The 20,213-nt window shown below is 38.9% G+C and overlaps 2 protein-coding genes across 5 annotated transcripts in view; one reads left to right on the forward strand and one right to left on the reverse strand.

Annotated features, from left to right (window-relative positions):
* The first annotated feature begins 748 nt into the window (after positions 1–748).
* Positions 749–12,004, forward strand: LOC148367089 (trans-1,2-dihydrobenzene-1,2-diol dehydrogenase-like). Its single transcript, XM_088333898.1, has 7 exons — positions 749–972; positions 4,186–4,297; positions 4,371–4,534; positions 7,005–7,254; positions 8,853–8,977; positions 9,164–9,314; positions 11,775–12,004. The coding sequence occupies exons 1-7, from the start codon at positions 883–885 to the stop codon at positions 11,870–11,872; spliced, it is 990 nt and encodes a 329-aa protein (XP_088190024.1). The 5' UTR covers positions 749–882; the 3' UTR covers positions 11,873–12,004.
* Position 12,005: 1 nt separating this feature from the next.
* Positions 12,006–20,213, reverse strand: part of pkma (pyruvate kinase M1/2a) — a 33,053-nt gene continuing 24,845 nt past the window's right edge. For 3 of the 4 annotated variants that reach the window (XM_088333896.1, XM_088333894.1, XM_088333897.1), the window contains exons 9-11: positions 19,973–20,139; positions 15,301–15,482; positions 12,006–13,821 (exon numbers count right to left, since the gene is read on the reverse strand). In XM_088333896.1, the coding sequence (XP_088190022.1) occupies positions 13,715–13,821; positions 15,301–15,482; positions 19,973–20,139 (456 nt within the window). In that variant the 3' untranslated portion in view covers positions 12,006–13,714. Of the gene's footprint in view, positions 13,822–15,300; positions 15,483–18,066; positions 18,234–19,972; positions 20,140–20,213 lie in introns of all 4 variants that reach the window. The other variant, XM_088333895.1, reaches the window with a different exon arrangement.

Here is a 20,213-nt window from a genome sequence, read left to right on the forward strand (position 1 = left end):
TTGAGCAAGTACAGCCTGGCAGTGCCCATCCCTCTGCAGACGGGTCTTTTGAAATAGGGGTTTGCTCCTGCACACCAAACGGATGGTTACCAGTAACAGTAGAAGCCTTCTGATCTGACTCGGATAGAGCTCTTACATCCTATGTGCGCTTTTCAGTGTAAAGCCATCATCCTGCTCATCTTTAAAATACATGACCTGGTCGTTTGGTTTCAAGTGACCCAATAATTTGGGTCCTATATTTAAAACACAAAACAAAAAAATGCAAAAATTAAGATGTTGTGTTTTTAACACTTATACCGAACACTCCGAAAAGGTAGTACAGTAATTCTTTTTTTACGAGAGCACTCAAAATATTTCAGCTCATATTGCCACATTGTTGCATGAGTACAGGCCTGGGCATTCTTAACTTGCAGGCATAGGTATCTGTTGCAGATTTTGCACAAGATCACATGAGAATGTTGTGGTTGCTTGGTATTTTCCACTGTGTTGCTTTACTGACTTTACGGATGTTACATAAGTTGTATGCGTGAGCGCGTGTGTCTAATTTGACTGCAAGAGGAAACTCCCTCTTTGTCAAACCTCTACCTTTTTTTTGTTTTTATGATATGCATAGAAACCCGTTGCCCTTTTTGTCTTCTGCAGTGAGCTATGATTCTCTTCTAGAGTGCCAAAGGGCGCCAGTGGAAAAAACCCAAATGATGAAACAAGTTTGAAATGCGACACTTCATGACGTTTGCGAGGTGCCAGCCAATCGAATGGGATGGGAGCAGATGGCATTGAGGAGGCAGCAAGAATTTCTTGTTGCGCTGATGAGGAGAATGCACATTCGCCCGCGAGTGCGGCTTATTGACGTTTGTCCGGGACGCTTGCACAAAGGCAAACATGGCTACCAGGTGGGGAATCTGCAGCGCTGGCAAGATCAGTCATGACTTCATGGTGGCAATGAAAACGCTTCCGGCTGAAGATCACAAGGTACGGCACACCTCAGGCACCTGCCGCCAAATGAGAGTTTGGCGTTATGCCTGATTGCTTGTTTAACACTAAGTGGAAGTTTATTGTCTCTGTGCAACATTCATAACTTTTAATATGCATTGGAGCAGTCTCAATTTTGCAGGATGGTTGTTTGAAGGCCTCCAACATAGTACCAAAGATTTAAAGGACTGTAAGTATTCTTTATCCCCGGGATGGCCAAGCTACGGCCCAGGGGGTCAACAAGAGGGAGCTGATATGAGTTTCCCCCAAAAACCAAAAACTTTGTGAAATGCTAGGCAAAAAAAAAAGAAAAATTGGGCGTTTTGGTCACATTGAGTCTCTGTAGTTTGTATCCTTGCTTGTTCTTTGTAGCACTTGTTACACTACACAGTGATATTTAGTGGTCATTTTTTACACTGTCTCTTAACAAAAACATTTTGTACCATGATTTTAGAGGAAAAACGATCTACCGTGATAAAGACAAAGCTTATTTTGGGTATACATTCTTATTTCACCAGAATTGTTTTTTTTATATTTTTGAATTGGGGAAAAAATACTCTTAGAATCTAAAAGTAATTCTCACGACCACTTAAAATGTTATTGTTCTTAGATTTTTCTTTTTTTTTTAATTCTTAAAAACAGTTCCGTCAGTGGTCATCTTCACCAAGTCACAGACTCACACCCATTTGTAAGCATGAGTCTGTACAGTTTATAAAATTATTTGATTCAAAGTATTGTTTTACTGATTGCGTCTTTAGGGTTGCAGAACACTATTTCATTTTTTACTGATGTCGAAACAGGCCGTCAGTTAAAAATGTCACCCCAAAAAACAAAACAAAAGTAAAATAAATTACTTGATGACAATACACACAAAAATAAAAGGTTATATTAATCAGTTGAGTCAGTCAGTGCTATTTGCTCAGGTTTGATTGTGGTAACGGGAAAACGAGATACTGTATACCCTATAAAACATTCAGTGCCAATCACGGGTATGGACGCCACACCATAATTTTGCTTCAAACTCAATTTACTTGGACTGCTGGAGCGAAGGTCTGGGTGAGATTGCGCTAAATTAGGTTTTTCACAAGAAAGGTCTGCTAAAAACATTCCACAATTCTTAAATATACATATATATTTAGGAAAAAAATCTACACAAATAAAATATAATTAGTCAGGACCAGAACGGAAACAGGATCCAATTGCATAATGTTCACCACAAGTTTTATTGAAGGAAAGAGGAAGGGCTGCGCCCACAATCCGGTGATCGCTGGACGTGGGAAGCAAGTCGCTCTCGTACTCTGATTGTGATCCGAACACTGAAGTGGATCTTCCATTGTGAGCGATGGCGGTGTCGGGGATGGATAAACTGGTCGGTAGCTGGGACTGGGAGAGCAAGGCGTGGTCAGGGTCGGAAACTAGTCGTAAGGCAGGGCGGAAGAGTAGACGTAGTCTGGAACAAAAATGGGTCGTAAGCTGGGACGGGAGCGCAGACGTGGTCGGGATCAAAACAGGTCATGGCCGGAGACAAACGGGAGCAAAAACGAGACAGGTTGGAGTCAGGATCGAAAGAGGCTTGCCTTGTATACACAGAGGTTCACAGACGGACTGACAACAGGGGATAGATAGGACTGGGTTTGAATAGGGAATGGGAGCCAATCAGAGCCCGCCGCGGTTGGCGCCAATATAGCAGGCACAGGTGATTCACATCGGTAATCATGACATAATTATCAATTGATAATAAATGAATGTAAAGATTCGCGTTTTACATTTATTCCCAACTTTCATAAAAAGGCGGGGGCCTCAAACTATCATTAAGACCCCAACTTACCCCAATGAAGGGACAGCTTATATTATTTGACTTCTAGATGTCACTGTGTTGAGTAGTGCAACTGCAAACGTGTGTTAAAAAACACAAGAAAGAATTCAAACTATGAGCCTCAAATGGACCAAACCGCATCAGTTTTCTTCATTGTTTTGCTGTGAAGCTCCATGCAGGAGGGGCGTTTGACATTAGGGACCTTTTTTCACAGAATCAAGTGCAATTTCACAGAGAGAGTGTTTTGTTAGCCTCTATATAGCATATAACACAGACAAGAGCATTCAGTATGAGGTGTTGACACGGAGTAGAGCAGACCCTCATGTGACCCCTGGAAAAAATATTTAACACGGACGAGGAGACCGGAGAAGAGAGACTGGGGTGAAGAGACAAACAAACGTTTTCTCCCAAACTTGAAAGCTAGGACGAGGAAAGATGCCGAAGTGCACATAGGCTTCCCTGCAAGGAGGCGGGGTGCTTGCTATGTTATGTGCTATGTGCTTGCTATGTTATAAATGCATGAAGCCAAATAAATTAAGCTGTCACACGTGACAGAAAATAATTGAGAAGCACTGCTTTAAAAGAACATGTGTTTAATAAATCACCTTTTAGTCATTAAAAAAACAATATTGATTTAAATAATAAGCAAAAATAAGAGGACTATTAAACACGCAATATTTAAAAGAATGAAAGTCAAAAAAATGTGTATTTATTTTATACAACATGAGTCTCACCTGGAATGGGCTGACATTATAGACCCTTTCATAGCCTACATCACAGTTCGAAAGCTGTAGGCACAAGAATACTCTGTGCTAGTCAACACACTGAAGAAACCACGCTTTCGGTTTTGCTAGATATCTCAGATCATTTCTGGGGCCTATTTGTTACTGTTACGACAATCCTTGGCCAGGATAGAGCGCACATTTTCAGTAATATGGACCTAAAACTTGAGTAATGTCTGAAAGGTCAGACTGAAATCACATCACTGTTTTGATAGTTTGCTTATTGTGGTCACGTAATGTTGCCACAGGTAAATAAGTGAATTGATGAAAAAGAAAATTAATAAATGTTACATGATCTTTTAAGTTCAAACATATAAAATCAAAGTTAAATAAGGCCTTATTTTTAGAATAATGAATTTGATGCCTTTTTAAGAACTTTCAAGGATCCGGGGGAACCCTGAATATCCGCCTGTTTTGGAGCTGGTTGACATGTTGTGTTAACGGGATTTACCATTTGGAAAGTCTTGTGTTCCTTCAATGACATCACAGCTTTAGAGGAAATGAGCCATTTGGCTCAGATTCGAGGAGCATTACACAATCTGTGGCTAATTGGAAATAAAAATAAATAACTATGTTTACGAATACCTTTAAAGACCTTTTGAACTTTACCGACAGGCTGTAGCTGTGGCCGCCCGCAGCTTAACTGACGCCAAAAAGTTCGCCAAGACACACAACATCCCTCAAGCTTACGGCAGCTACGAGGAACTGGCCAAAGATCCCAACATCGGTCAGCGTCCGAACCGTCTAGTCTATTTCGTGGTTAGCTTGCATGCTATCCAATGACTCGTCTGTGTTTGCAGATGTGGTGTACATCGGCACCATCCAGACCAACCACCTGAGCTCCTGTTTGCTTTTCCTGAACGCCAAGAAGCCCGTCCTTTGTGAAAAGTCTTTGGGTATGACAACGAAGGAGGTGAAGGAGATCCTAGCTTGTGCTAAGAAGAACAATGTCTTCTTCATGGAGGTAATTGTAAAGCAAGGGATCATAGAAAAGTGCATTTTTTAAATAAATACATGTAGGTTGAGAAATTTGCATCTAAGTGTATCCAAAAACAAAAAAACTGACTTTTTTGCGCCCATTTTTTGATGTACTCCCTTAGGTTTTTTCCCCACCTTTTTTCTTTTTGTCTCCCCCATTTTTCCTTTACATCACTTTTCTTTTTTTTCAATTTTTTTTCTTTTTTCTATTTTTCTTATTTCTCCGAAAAAAGGCTAGGTAAAAAAGTGAGAATAAAAATGCTTTGTTTTGGATAATGTGAGTCTCCGTAGTTTATATTCTTCCGTGTGTTTTCTAGCACTTACAGTAAGTTACATTACAAAATACCCCTTTAAGCATCCTAATATCAAATATGTCGACAAATATTTGCAGGGTCCCTCTACTGGTAAATTAAATAATTACTGAATTAAATGTTCAAAATATATGTTGCTGTTTCTTTAAAGCCCTAATGTGTAATACTTGACTGCTAAAGGACACTGTATTGTCTAACGCGAACAAAAAGCAGTGCCACAGAACACAGCATAGTAGCAAGTTGCCAGACATACATGGCGGAAACCTTAGGTAGGGATTCCACTATGTAAGAGAAATACAAATTGATCGACCCATGATTTTTGTTTTGTTTTTATAAAAACCAAGCTCAATAGCCCGGCGTCGCCAGGCATGGCGTTGCCAGGCTTTTTACTGGAACGAGGTTGTTAGGGCAGTGGTTTGTTGAGATATAGGCAGGGAGCCACCAGGGAGTGCCGAAGAGCAGAATGACCGCATGCAGCTCCGGACCGCTTGTACATGAGAACAAATGTTTATCAATTTTGTAGGTATTTGATGGGGTGTTTGATACTAAACCTCGCCTAAGACACTTCCCGAGGCAAGAAGTACTACTGCCTAAATTTTCACAAAAATCGGTTCAGCTGTGTCGAAGCCTACAAGCCACATATGAACACAAATACACAGGCAGAATTTAGTCTTATAACATTGGTATCATGGTTAAGGTATTTTTGCCTAGTATTCAAATCAACGTTTTTTTTATTAATGAAGAAAAGTGTTTTCATACCTCGAGGAGGCACTAAATATTACAACCTGTACATTTAAATCCAAAGAAAATATTGAAAATTTATAGTATATCCACTTTTAAATATTAAACACAACAGTGTTTTGAGGATCTTGTGTTCAGCCTTCTATTTAAATTATTTTTTTCCCACTTGAATCTGCCCTTCATTAAAAAAATGACTTGAATCACTACTGCCACGTGTGGAGGTAAAGTAAAACTGCATGCTTGCTTTTGGCACTGGATGGCAACAATGACAGTGTGGAAAGTTTCAAATGAAATTTACTGTGAAACAACAGCCACAGGCTGGTAACTCGTGAACAACTATGATCTCACGCTTATGATTAGGAACAATTTAAAATGCTAACCGACCTAAAGTGACTTTTAGTTTCCCTACTTTTTCAGTAGAAGTTATCAAATATATTATTTAGCAGATTACACTATTGCATGTGTTTTTTTTCTTCAGGAAAGAACAGTGCTTCACAAATTTTATTTGTTTTCAGTGATTAAACTATTTGAAATTCATTGGCTCATTAGCAGTGCCAGTAAAGGAAATACAAGTTAATCTTCCATTTTTCATCTCAAACGAAACTGAGTACTATTTATTATTTAGTGGTAAAAGAACACAACTTCATTCACAACATTAGTTTGAATATAAAGCAAAAACCCCTAAACTATCGTATAAAGATGACTCTATTTCTAAAATACTTGTATGTCGAAAAATGTGTATTTATTCTTACACAACCATACCCAAGATCTGAAGCCCTTACCTAAATATAAAATCTTGAGGTCAGTGCGGCCCACTTCTACTGATTGATTTATTCTCGTTTTAATGCTAATTTTTGGGAAAAACATGTAATTAATTACTTACTTATTCGCCGAATGATTATTGTATTTTTTTATTAAAGAGTTATTTTTTTCTTGCTATTTCTAATACTGCTTATCTTTTAAACTTTATTTTAATTAGTGGAAAAAAAGGATATTTGGAAGCAGTGGAATGCTTTTATATTTTCTCTTGGAAAACCCGATTGGCTCAACCTCACCAAGACCCTAGCTCCGACGGCCCCCTAGAAAGTAAACTGTGAGACCCCTGACCTAGATGGAGCTGACATGATTGCTGCCACCGTGTATCCCCAAAAAACAAAAACCCTTGTGAACGGCTGTGCGAAAAATGAGTAGAAAATGATGCTGTTTGGTCACATTGAGTCTCTGTAGTTTGCATGCTTTCTCATACTTTGCAGCACTCATTTTAGTTGACCTACACAATGCAGCGACCTGTAGTGGTCAAATACTACACAGAGGCCCCATAAAATAGGTTAGGAGTGAATTAGTATCCAAAAAGTACACATACTGTACTTGTATAAATCCTGTAACTCCATGCATCCTATCCAGGCTATTTGGGCCCGGTTCTTCCCGGCCTACCGAGAGCTCCGAAAGCTGATCGCCCAGGGAGCAATCGGCGATGTGAGGATGGTCCGGTCCGAGTTTGGCCTTTCCGTGCTGCCTCTGCCTAGGCTGGAGCACAAGGAACTCGGAGGAGGAGCGTTGCTGGACATTGGCATCTACCCGCTGCAGTTCTCCATCATGGTGTACGGAGAGAGGCCAGAGAGCATCACAACCCAGGGAGTCATCCTGGATACTGGTAATAATATATATATACACGATAAATAAGAGACTACAAGCCGCTACTTTACTTTGCCGTTTACAAAACTATGCGGCTGGTTGCGAGGATGTCGGTGGCGATCTGGATTCGTGCCGGGCCTTTACCGCGGAACGGTGCCCATCTGGGCCCTCAGCAGGTTCCTAGCAGCTGGCTTAGAACTGGTGCAGACCAGGGAAACAGACTATTAAATCAAAACAAAAATTGGCAAGGGACCTCGAGGGTGATGAAACGATGTGATTTCTACCCCACTCTCTGCTCTGAATTTAAAAGTAAAATAGTTCAATGAAGCGTGGGTAAAAAGTGATTTGCCTCATTATCTAATTTTCATAGATGAATGGACGAAATTCCCACTGTCCCTTTGGAGTAAGCTGCGATCTGGCAAAATCTGCGGGGAAATGTCTAGTACAGAAAAGTAGCACATTATTAAATATATGTTAACGATAACCAACCAAGTTCAAAGAGCCCTTATGCTTTATTTCCACTCCGCCTGTCTGCTTTGATTTTACATTTAGCAGAGCTGTTAAGGTTGGAACACATTAGGTTTGAGGAATGGGGTTTAGGGGCAGTTCTGGAGTGTCAAAATAATTGTTTTTATTGATAGTGCAGCATGAAAACGTAAAAAGTAAGGAGGCCTTATTCAAGTACAGTCCAAACGCCAAACCAAACCAAGAAAGATGAAGAGTGTTTCACCACGTTGAAGAAATGCACAAACTTGCATCATGAATGAGCCAAGGCTGCAATCACAACTTTAAACCAGGAGATGGCGGCAGAGATTAACAAAGTTCCAAATTCTGTACCATTCCGTCAATCAAATAGCGCAGAAGTCAATATTACTTACCTATATTCTCACAATTATGTTGTGATTGTACAGGCTACTGAATTTTAGTCGGTCCATCAAATTTAGTTTTGAGAGTTTTATCGCAGTCTTGCGTATGTAATTTTCAAATTTACACGGCAAGGCGAATGGGTGGTTAGCACGCAGCCCCACAGTGCAGAAGTTCAGGGTTCAAGTCCAGCTACCACAGCCTCCCTGTGTGGAGTTTGCATGTTCTCCTCCAGGCACTCTGGTTTCCTCCCATATTCCAAAAACATGCATGTCAGGTTAATTGGCCGGTGTGAATGAGCGAGTGAGTTTCCTTGCTACTGACTAGCAAGCAGTTCAGGGTGTCCCCTGCCCACTGCCCGAAGATAGCTGGGATGGGCTCCAGGAACCCCGTGACCCTACTGAGGATAAGCGGTGCAGATGATGGATGGATGCCTGCTGCGCTAGTTGATCAAGATTGACAGCTGTGGACACATTCCAAAAACAAGTGCCTTAACTGTGGCACAGTGTGTTACATTTCTGAACCAGACATTTCCCTGCTGATTTTTTTCTTTTTTTTTTATGTAAAAATGGACGTGAATGAGTTCACTTTTATGGCCGTCTAATCCTGTGGCTTAATCTCTCTTGCGGTTCGTACAAAATTAAAGTTGAGGTCCTTCCTTATATTTGTGCATGAGGCTTTTAGGTGTGCTGCGTAGTTTTATTATATTACATTTTAAAGTATCTCCTTTACAAATGCAAATGTACTTTTCAGGAGTGGATGAGACCTTGATTGTAACGCTCAAGTTCTCCAAAAACAGGATGGCCGTGTTCATCAGCTCTTCTGGCGTGCATCTTGAAAATAGTGCCATCGTCGTAGGCACCAAGGGATCAATCCGGGTAATACAACAAAGACTGGCCTTGTGACAATATGCCCGCAAGTCCTCCCTCAGGGCTCTTTTCATTCCTCATATGCCAAACGAGGCCATGTTGTACTTCAGGAAATAATTACGTTAAACAGGTTTTGTAATCTTTTTTTTTTTTTTACTTTCTTGTGATTCGGCTTCCTCACACTCGTTTGCCCAGTTCCCGACACACATGTGGTGTCCTGAAGTCATGGTGGTCAACGGCAACGAGACCAAATACCCTCTCCCGGAGCCTCCCCTGCCCCTCAACTTTGTGCACAGCACGGGCTTGCGTTACGAGGCTGAGGAAGTCCGACAGTGTTTGCTTAAAGGTACTGCTGCAGCGACATTGAGTTCTGTGCTCTTGCTCGAAAGAAGTTTCATTTTCATTGTTCTGCATCGCTCATCATAAATGTCCATAATTCTTTTGTAATCATTGCACAGATACACATTTCATTGTGCCCTGTTTAAGCGTACCATGCACCTGTCCACTTGGGTGCAACCCATAGGAGACGATAACGCTTCACAAGACAGTACAAACCAATGCCAGCTTCGGTTAATCACGAAGGAGGAAGAAATGCTAGGGAAAATTGAAGCCATCAGAGAGCGTGTCAGTGTCTTGTTGTGAAACATGGAAACAATTTCAAGATCTTTAACCAAATTTAAGCACTTTTCAAACATTGAAAACACAACATTCAAATTCAAGCATTTTCAAGGATTTCAAGCTCTCGTACAAACCCTGCAAATTGCTGCGAGCGAGTGCCTAGTAAAGGCTTTTTATGCCATTCTGTCGACCAAAACTGAACTACACTTTGTGTGGCAGAGAGCCATTATCTCTATTTGAATATTAGTTTGAGCAAGGACCAACAGATCACACTTTTGTTGGGCTCCCTTTTTCATCACTGCCTTATATTATCCCCAAATCATAGCCATGATCCATTATCCCCATTTAGATAGATAGATAGATATAGATAGATAGATAGATAGATACTTTATTCATCCCCTAAGGGAAATTCACATTTCCAGCAGCATCCCTGAGCTGAGAACAGTACAATAATAAAGCCAAAAGAATACAATATACAAATACCCAGTGTGACGTGCAAATGCCCACTTTAGCATTTTTTCTTCCTGGAAAAAATAATTCTTTCAAATCCCATATTGCTGCAAGCAGGTACCTCCAGAAGGCAATATTTTGGGAGGCTCTGTTCTGGCGTGCCATTTTTTGCACACATAAAATTAATTGCACTTTTTTGGCCACGATCCATTATCTCTAGGCAACGTTTTCTGAGAACGGGGGCCAAGAAAGAAAATATTGGTGGCGGCGCTTTTTATGATGTACTTCCCTAATATTCTTAAGAGTACGCTACACTCTGCAAAAAAAAATAAATTCTTGCTCGTTCGGCAGATTCATTTGCTCATAATGTAATATTTACCAACATTTGACTTTACTAAACTGTATATAAAATTAGGTAGATAATAAAAATTAAAAACATATTTTAATGTTGCTCACTTTTACATATAGTTTTCTTTCTTGAAAATAAATGCTTAAAACAAGAATATTCAAAATGGTAGTAAAATGATAAAATACTACTTAAAATGAGTAGAATTATATGAAATAAACTAAGGTGAATATTTTGGCCATTTTCAATATTCATGTTTTAAGAATTTAGTATTTTTAAGGAAAGAAATGTACTAATCTTGCTAAGATGAGTAAACTTCCTCCCTGAAAAACAATCTTAAAACAAGCATGTTAAGAAAAGAATAATTCTTAAAGCAATAATATTTAAAAAAGGCCAACATTATAGACCTTAGTGTATTTAATATGATTTGCCTTTAAGTATTATTTTATTTTTACAGTGGGTGGATCCCTAAACCTCTAGGGTGTTCGGGGCACCATTTCCTGTGGTGTGTCTTGGGAAAGTACAGCCTGGTGGCGCCCATCCCACTCCAGGTCAACAAACGTTTTCACCCGGTCTTGAACCGGGGACTAGCTAAATAATGTGCCTGTAGAACAAGACAATTTCCCCTTTTAGATATTAATTTACTACATATTTTTTTAACTTTCTAAGAGGACCCTTGTCATGTAGCATTAAAAACTGAAGTGAATACAAGGCCTTTCTCTCCTGGTGCCAACTAGAAGAGCTGAGACCAGATGACACAATTGCTAAAAAAACAAAACAAAACAAAAAAAACATAACACAATGCATTGCGCAACGTAACTGCAATCCCTGTCATTCCAGAAGAACTACATACACCAACTCATTGAGCACATTTTTTCTTCTTTTTAAATTGAAAAAATGCTTAATAGAGAACAGTTGTTGCATCAGTCAATTAGAAAAAAAAATCTTTAAGGTTGGGGTGTGTCATTTTAGGTGTCTAAAAAAGTCGGATATTTTCTCTATTAAGCATGTGTTCACAACAGGGTTCATTCACCTTTTTCAATGGCTAAATTCCAGCACTTTTAAGAACTTTCTAGGCATTTTTTTCTATCTGTCCGTTAAAAGAAGACCCAGAAAGGTAAAAAAAAAAAAAAAAAAAAGGGTTTATTTGAGCGTGTCTAAATAATAGACGTACTTGCACATGCATCATGAACCAGCTAAGGCTGCAATAATGACTTTAAACCAGGAATGGCAGCAGAGAGTTAAAATGTTAAATATTCCATACAAGTCCTTAAAAACAATGTTTTTTGTTTGTGACTGAAACTTTTTGCCGATTGGACACTCTTATCCGCATGTGCGTCAATATCGCTATTCACCTTTAGCCATGTGACATATGTCTTTTCTCCTCTGCAGGGATGAAGGAGTGCCCAATCATGTCTCACGCAGACTCTCTGATGCTGGCTGAAGTCAAGGAAGAAATTCTAAAACAAGTCGGAGTTGTGTATGACTGACATTTCACAATTTGTAAAGCTTTATTTTTTGGGGTGTAAATGTCTTACTTTTAAGATCAACTGTGCCTTGATTTTTTTTCTTTGTTACCTCTGAAAAGAAAGGGTTAAAATAAAGCACAAACAAAAATATGAGTTAAGGTACTACTAGCCTTTTTATTGATGAAATCCAGTCTGGTGACAACAACCAGCTACACATGACCTGATCTAGCATGTATACAACGGCGACCAAAACAAAAAAAGGTATCAAAGATTCTCACTTTTGTTCCATGTCATCTGACGAGGCTGATGTCACGATCCCGCTCAAAGTGCCATTTCCATTTTTTAAGTGACATCTTAGATATCAACTACACGTGAAAGGTTACACGACACACCCAACTTAAATACAGTAAAACGGCTCCCACAAGGGACATCTATATTCTCTATAATGAGATAAACTAGGATTATGATATCCCAAATAAATCAGTATACATAATAGTCAAGTACAGGGACACCAACAGTGGGGCGTAAGATAAGGAGTGATACACAGTGCGCTGCAAAATAATTGAAAAATACAAGTTAATCTGCAAAACAAATAGAATCTTACCCCATTGGGATACATGTTTGCTTATTTTAGGTATATTTCTGTTGAGTTGTTTTTCCTCAAAACAAGAATATTGAAAGATCATCCTAAAAACAAGCAGTCCTGCTTATTTTAATTGAATATTTATTCTACCGGAACAAGTTTTGATGTTTTTAAACGAGAAAGATTACCTTTAAACTAAGTACATTTTTTAAGTAAAGGCAGCTTGCAGAAATTTGTGCAAATTTTACTGTTTTTCTTCTAGATTTAAAGGCATTTCAGCTCGTTTCTTGGGTAAAATATAAAGTATTAAACTTGAAAAGTGAAATGTTGTCTTCTTTTGCCTATTCTAAATATTTTCTTATTTTGGTTGAAGAAAAAAACCTAAAGATGAGCGCAAATATCGAGTGTAGTTTTTGACATTCTTTAAGAAACTACATAAAATATCTTAAAATTGGAAAAAAATAGACTTTCTATGAGTTAAATGTCCTGCCATTGGCTTACATTATAAAAAATAAATTCTTATCCCATTGGCAGACAGATTTCTTTCTATGCATAACTTTTCTTGATTTAATCCATTTGGTCTTTTTGGGTGTGGCCAAAAGTATGCAAATGTCTTCCTCATCAAATGTTGGATATTTTTTGCACAGTTTACAATTTTTTTCCAACCAAAATTAAAAACATATTTGAAATGAGCTTTGCTTTTTTTTAAAGTATACATTCTCAAATGCTACTTAAAAAATGGTTGTATAATCCCTAAACAAGCAAACTATTCTAGCAATAGGGTAGTATTTCATATTTTGCATTGCACAAATGTATTTTTTTTCGCAGTGTGAAAGCAAAGACGACACTTCGTCTGCACAGCAATAACACAACGATCTGTTTTGGGTGGCGCTTCTTTGTTCGCTTAATCAGCTGCGGAGTTTCTCATTTGCTTGTGTTGCCGCGGCGGTGCCCAAACAAGAATTGCAACGCGCATGCAGAGATCCGCCGATCAAATAACAGGATTGCTTTTATAACAAGCATCTCGAGAGAATAAATACAGCAGCTTGTGGCATGTGATTTTACGCCTGAAAACTGGTTTCTTTGCATGAAAGGAATGGACGCCGTGGGTGCAAATTCAATAATCGGGCCCCAAAGGAATCATCATTATGCAGTTTTGGTCTTTTGATTGTATAGCCAATAATTCTTAGTAGTTTGTGGAACGGGTGCAGTGAAAGAACAGTGGAGTGTTATACGAAGAACAGGAAGCGATGGAGTGGACTTGGTGGTCTTTTGGTTGCTCAGGCAACCAGAACCACACGCATGGTGTTGGTGTAACCGGAGCCAGGACGCCAGCCGGTCAGGACGATGACCACGTCGCCCTCCTTGAAGAAACCTCTCACTTTGCCTGTAGGGGAAACGGAAACAAAAACAGAAAATGAGAGACTTCTTGTGACTGCGTTAGAACTTTGGCAAGGGCGCCGCGTGCTGATAGTTTTGGGTACTGCATGTCAACAACTAAAATTTGTGCATCTTGAGCGGTCCGTTTGGCGAGTTTACAATTCTGAAGGACACGAGCGTCGAAGGACAGTGAAACTTAATAAGGTTGAGAAAAAAATAGATTATAAAACCGAAAAAATTGCCCGTTTCTATGTTGGACTGTCTGCCCAATACTACAGAAAATGCACATTGCAAAAAAGAAATTGTTCCCCAGTAAACAAAACATTAAAAAAAAATTTTTTTATCTAAAATACACTTCAAACAATACATCAATAAAATGAGCTAAATTAGCTTATCTGGTGGTTACAAGATTGTTCTACTCCTTGCTTTTTTCCCTTAACGAAGTAGAAAATATATTTAATCCAACAAAATGATCATCTGCTAAATAAAGTAATGTAGCTTGTTTTAAGATGTTCTCTTTAATCGGAGAAACAAAATATGACGTAACAAAAACTCTACTTCAAATAAGCAATGGCATAAGTTTTTTTGCAGTACATGCTTCCCAACTTTCATTACACTGAAAAGAAAATAGAAATCGTAGCCGATTTCCAGTATTCTGTTCATCTTTGAGTACAATGTTTCCTAAATTCAAACATGTTATCCTGTTTCCTGAATAAAATAAGGTCATTCATGAAATAAGTTAAATGGTTTGTAGATCATTTTGCTTATTTTATAAAATGCGTAGAATAGAACACATTATTTTTAGATATTTATCCCTCTAAAAAATAATGTTCACCGTTCATGTATCCCTCAACCACCTGGGTTTTATAGGGGTAGCACTTATTGTGGTGCGTCCTGGGCAAGTACAGCCTGGGGGCGTCCATCCCGCTCCAGGAATGTATACTAAATAAAGGCAAAAACAAGCTTCCATCTTTTAGAAACAAGTTTTTCCTTATTTTCATAAAATTCCTGAACTTAGATTTTCAAACAAAAAAAGCAAAATCTAGGGTCAAAGGGTAAAAATGTAATTTTTGGAGTGTATTTTATATTTGTTGGAGATAATTATTTTCACATTTAACGTCAATTTATGTTCAACTTCTATACCCACAAATCCTTTAGAATTAGAATGAATATTGTTGCTTTAAAAAAAAAGGACCAATATCCAATTTTGGGAATTTTAACTTTCCTGTCTTTTTAAAATATTAATGTAAATTGGGTCATGTTGTACAAAACATGGTTGATAACGGGTTATTTAATTTAAAACAATGAAGTCTTTCAGCTCAAAACCCCCAAAATGGATTCGTAAACTTTCCACAAAAGGAAAAAAAGAAATGACAAAAAAATGTGGTTCATTTTTTTCAAATGACAGCAACAATGTTACATCTTACGTGGCTGTAGGAGAACAAAATAACCTTTAAACAGAAAATAAATGAATGTGAAGTTTTACCCATATCCATGGCAAAGTTAACACGCATGTCGACATCCTCGGCCCAGACGTCATGAGCAGGAGTTGTGTAAAGGACGGGAAAGATCCCGCGGTACAAGTGAGCTTGGCGAGCGGTTTGAGCGTTACGGGTCACGGCCAAGATGGGGGCGCGGGGCCTGTATCTGGAGATAAGGTGAGCAGACCTGGGGTAGAAGAAAAATAAATACAAAAAATTAGCTGTGTGGAATTGTACACTGGATTTTTGACTCTTGTATTTTAATCATCACACCTTGCAGAGGTCGCGTTTACCTGACGCTAGCATGTAATTCTGTTTTAATTTGTGGATCTATGGTTATTGTTACAGTCGTATACTCAGTCCAGAAGGACAGAAACTCGAGATAAGTTTGCATGTCACTTTAAATTCTCTCCAAAGCCCAGAAAATGCACTTTTCTTGCGAAACCGAAAACCGCATCTAAATTGCAATACCTATCAAAAAAAAAAAAAAAAAATCTGAATTATTTTTTTGCACCCAAAGTCGTGCAACCCTAAGGTGTACTCACTTTTGTGACGTTATGTGGATTACAAGCTTTCTGAATTTACCTGATGTGTTTTTATATTCAATTTCATAATGTTTCCAAGATTTTGGAATACCCTGTATTTTCAGTACCAATCCACTGGCTACTCTGGTGGTTTAAGGATGTGCTCAACGTTGGAGACCCCTGGTGTGGTGCAACCAGAAATTGAGTGCATGAAAGCAAAAGGAAGATGACAAACTACGGCGACTGATTTTTCTACCAGCCTTTCACGTAGTTTTTAGAGGTACTCTTTGCAGCAAGAGGACGAACAATCATGTCAGCTCTCTCTAGGTGAGCCTCATTTGAAAAAAAATACATTCTTAACCTTCTAGTGTTTTAATTTAAAAATAATGTGATAGGTCATGCATTTTGGCTCATTATTCACATCAATATATACAAATTTAAGCAATTTTTTTCCACTAGGAAGTGCTATATAATGCACAATGTCTCTTTGAAGGGGTTCGTTGCTACATTTTCATTGAACGGCAGAGCCTCAGTTTTCATGCTACCTGGCGGTTCAGTTTCAGATTCACTTTGAAGTGGATTTTTAGGTTGGAAGATTTCAGATTAGGAATTTAAACCAAAATCATGTTCCATATTCTTTAACATCTAGCATGTTGAGCAAGGAGTAGTAACGTTGGAGGGCAAAACTGGAAAAATAAATGAACTAATTAGTTAGTCAACTTCTGTGTTGAAGCAATTAATTAATTGCAGTTGGTCTGGTAATGTATCATTAATATAAAAATGAGACAGTGATGCCCAAAATGAGGAACAGCAAGTCTCACTGGCTGCTCTGGGTGAATATTTGAAACACAAGCTTCATTCCCATGACACATTAAGTACATGAACAGATATGAGAAAGAACTTTAGTGTCATACATTCAAAATAATACAAAATCATGCTAAGCTGATAACAACAACCGTGCAATGGAAAAGTTGCATTTAATAGTACAAGAGGATTACAGTGGTACCTCTTCATACGAGTTTATTTCGTTCTGAATCGTGCTCGTAGCTTGATATTTTTCCACATATGGAATAATTAAAAACTAATTTGACCATTCCCAACCTACCAAAAGCATCAAAGTGAACCCAAAGTAGTCTTCCCGATCTTTAAAAACACATTCAGATAGTTACTAAACGATATAAATACAGTAATAAGATAAAAAAAATATATGAACAGAATAAAATCCGAGTTTATTATGGGCTCTTACCCATGGAGGCAGTCACCAAGGTTTAGAATAGAAGAATAGAATAGAATATACCTTTATTGTCATTGTTACAAAATGGGTTAGCATATTGTGACAACGAAATTGGGCAAATTGCGTGTGGTACGGAGGAATAGACTAAAAGAGATTGCATAACCGTCAACTTATTTGTGTTACCCAGATTTAATGTTTTTTTTTTTTTTAATCATTTAAAATTGTAAATGGCGCATTAAATTTTTTTTATAAAAAAAAAAAAAAAAAAACACAAAAAAAGACCGATCTCGTCTTGCCCATTTCTGTTCTAATCCAGATAGTCTCGGCCACTTTAAGCAGACGACAATGCTGTCATAGATTGCTTATATTTTTGCGATATTGTACATCATCAGTCTTACTGTGAGTAAATAGGTACCACGTTATGTCAGTTTTGTTTTTGATTAATAAAGAGGATTTGCAATCATTAATACTGGGAGCAATTGGCTGAGGTTGACTAGGTATAAGCTTGAGAGACTGTTGATCGAAAGCACTTATTGTACACTTAAAGTTACTGTAAACGGATGTACACACAAACTCAGCTCTGTGGCCTTGGGGGTAGGGCGCATAGATGGATACATACATGAAAAACTTAAAGCACTACTTTCTTTTTGCCTCTTTGCATGCGCACACAAGCTGATGTTGGTGGTAAGCAGATACGGGCGATGCGTGGTCTCTAGTGGTAGCCTCTGGGACTGCTCGAGAAAGATTTTTTTTTTGTATAGCGAGCAAGATTTTTGGTGCGAATAATACTTGTGTTTACAAGTGCAGGTATAAAAAAGTACCACTGTATATGTCACAAATAATCCAAAGTGAAATTGTTAATTGCTGTCTTTTCTTGCCTACATCACCATGCATTTAAAAATCACCTTATTTCTCTCTCACACGCGCACACACACATACACACAACACACGATATAAACAGAAAGCCCACTACTTACTTACCCTATCAGACAAATTGCACCCTTATGTCTTACCTCCCGGTCTTGGTGAGAACAATAATGGCGCTAGCACAGCATTTGAAAGATGACTCCACGGCTCCAACAGCCGCCACCTCGGACGGGTCCCTGGTCAAGTTTGAGTGACGTCTCAATTCCTCAAAAAGCTGCCTGTGGAAAGTGGCTGCCTCGGCCTCGCGGGCGATCTAAGCCAGCATCATGGCGGAAGGGGGACGAATTGGGGAAGGATTCGGGGTTACATTCTATCACACACGCTACATCACTCGCACAACGGGGAAAGGCTTGAAATCACAACACTGTTGGCTGATGTTCTCTTAGTTGTGTTTGAAAAGATCTTTTTGTAAAAAAAAAAAAAAGGGGGGGGGGGGCATTCGAGGCGTTCTTAAAAAGTTGAAAGTGAAAGATTGTTGATATTATGTACAGTCTTTTTGCCCCCTGCCCGAATTCTGTTACTTTTGCATACTTTTTACTCACAAAAGGTTTCAGATCAAACCAATTTTGAAATCATGCAGAGACAACCCAAGGAAATAAAAAATGCTGTATTGAAATGTTGATTTCATTTAGTAAGTGTAAAAGAAAATCTGGGCGTATCTGGCCCTATAAGAAAATATAATTGCTCTCATTGTTAAATAACAAAGTAGCTGTGACTAACCACAGTTTTGGGAGCTGTTAGTTCAATTCTATAGGCCACACCGAACATTCATTGCCACCACCTGGGTTGAAATCACTAAAATCGAATCTTTTAGACAAAGTGAAGTAGTCTACAAAATCTCAGGGACACAATTCACATGCCACGATTCAAAGACATTCAGGAAGTAATTAGAAAAAAAAAAAAAAAGAAGTGTATTAGTATGGACAAAGTATCAAAGCCATTTCCGAGGCTGTAAGGCTCCAGCGAACCACTGTCAAGCCATTATCCAAAACTAGATATAACTGGGAATTGTGGCAAACCATCCTAGAAGTGGTCTCACCAACTAAGATTACTCCAAAAATGTGAGGGCGGCACACCCAGGGGGTTAAAAAGGAACCTCGAAAAACATCCAAAGAATTGCAGGCCTCACCGTCCTCAGAAAAGGTCAGCATTCATGACTCCGCATAAGAAAAACACTGGCCAAAAATGGCCTTGATGTAAGAGTTCCCAGGTGAGAACCACAGCTGTCATTATCTACATTCACCAGCTATCTTAGATGAAAACTTCCTCATCCCTGTTTGGACTTCTTGAATAACTTTACTTATTTCCGATGTGGAATGTTGACTATGTTTTGTGTATTGTTACCCAAAGCAACATCTTTTGCAGCTTGGTCATCTTGGAAGGGGGATTACCCCTTACCTCTTATGTGGCCTAATCTCAAAGTTTGATAATTTCCTTGTGTTGAGTTTTTCCTTCCCTGCATGCGGGTTTAGGATCAGGGGATGTTGTTATTGTGGATTGTGCAGTACTTTGAGACATTTTGTGATTAAGGGCAGCACAAATAAAGGTGACTGGACTACAAAAAGAAATTCGCCTAAACTATTAGGACGAGGAAAAGACAAGTCAGTTGGCCATTACTTCTTATTTTATGATAACTATGTCAGAATTTCCAGTTTATTCATATCTAATAAAAAACAAATGTAAATCATCAGCAGTGTTTAATTTCCCCTACACATTTTCTCCCAACTGATTAAAAATAAACAGCAAATGAGTCCTGATTCAAACAAATGCTTCAGCTCGATTTGTCCAATAATAACATCATTAGCTTGTGGAAAGTGGAAGTAGACTTAACATTGCGAAAAGGGATGTCAATATGGAAAAACAGCCAACAGATTTGCAAATGTGATTGCCAGCTTCTCCCAGGTTTTCATCAGTCCCTTTCTGGCCCTACACTTTCCTCTCAAGCCGACATGAACGCCGCAAGATACGGGGCGGGGGGGACAACGGCCCTACCTTCCGGAACCCGTCAGCACAATGATAGCTGAGGCTAAGCTCTTAAAGGAGGCCTCCACTGCACCAATGGCGATTGCCTCAGCGGGGTCTTTGCAGTGCGGTGTGGACCGGCGCAGATCCTCAAACACCTGACGGTGAAACATGGCTGCCTCGGCTTCGCGTGCAATCTGGCGAGCCGTTGAGTGTGCGATGTGGCAAGCGAAATGAAAACCACCACCGTACACAGTAAGGATGATGAGGG

This window comes from Urocampus carinirostris, chromosome 4, assembly GCF_059441175.1.
Source record: "Urocampus carinirostris isolate Australia breed hairy pipefish chromosome 4, RoL_Ucar_1.0, whole genome shotgun sequence".
NCBI classification, from domain to species: domain Eukaryota; kingdom Metazoa; phylum Chordata; class Actinopteri; order Syngnathiformes; family Syngnathidae; genus Urocampus; species Urocampus carinirostris.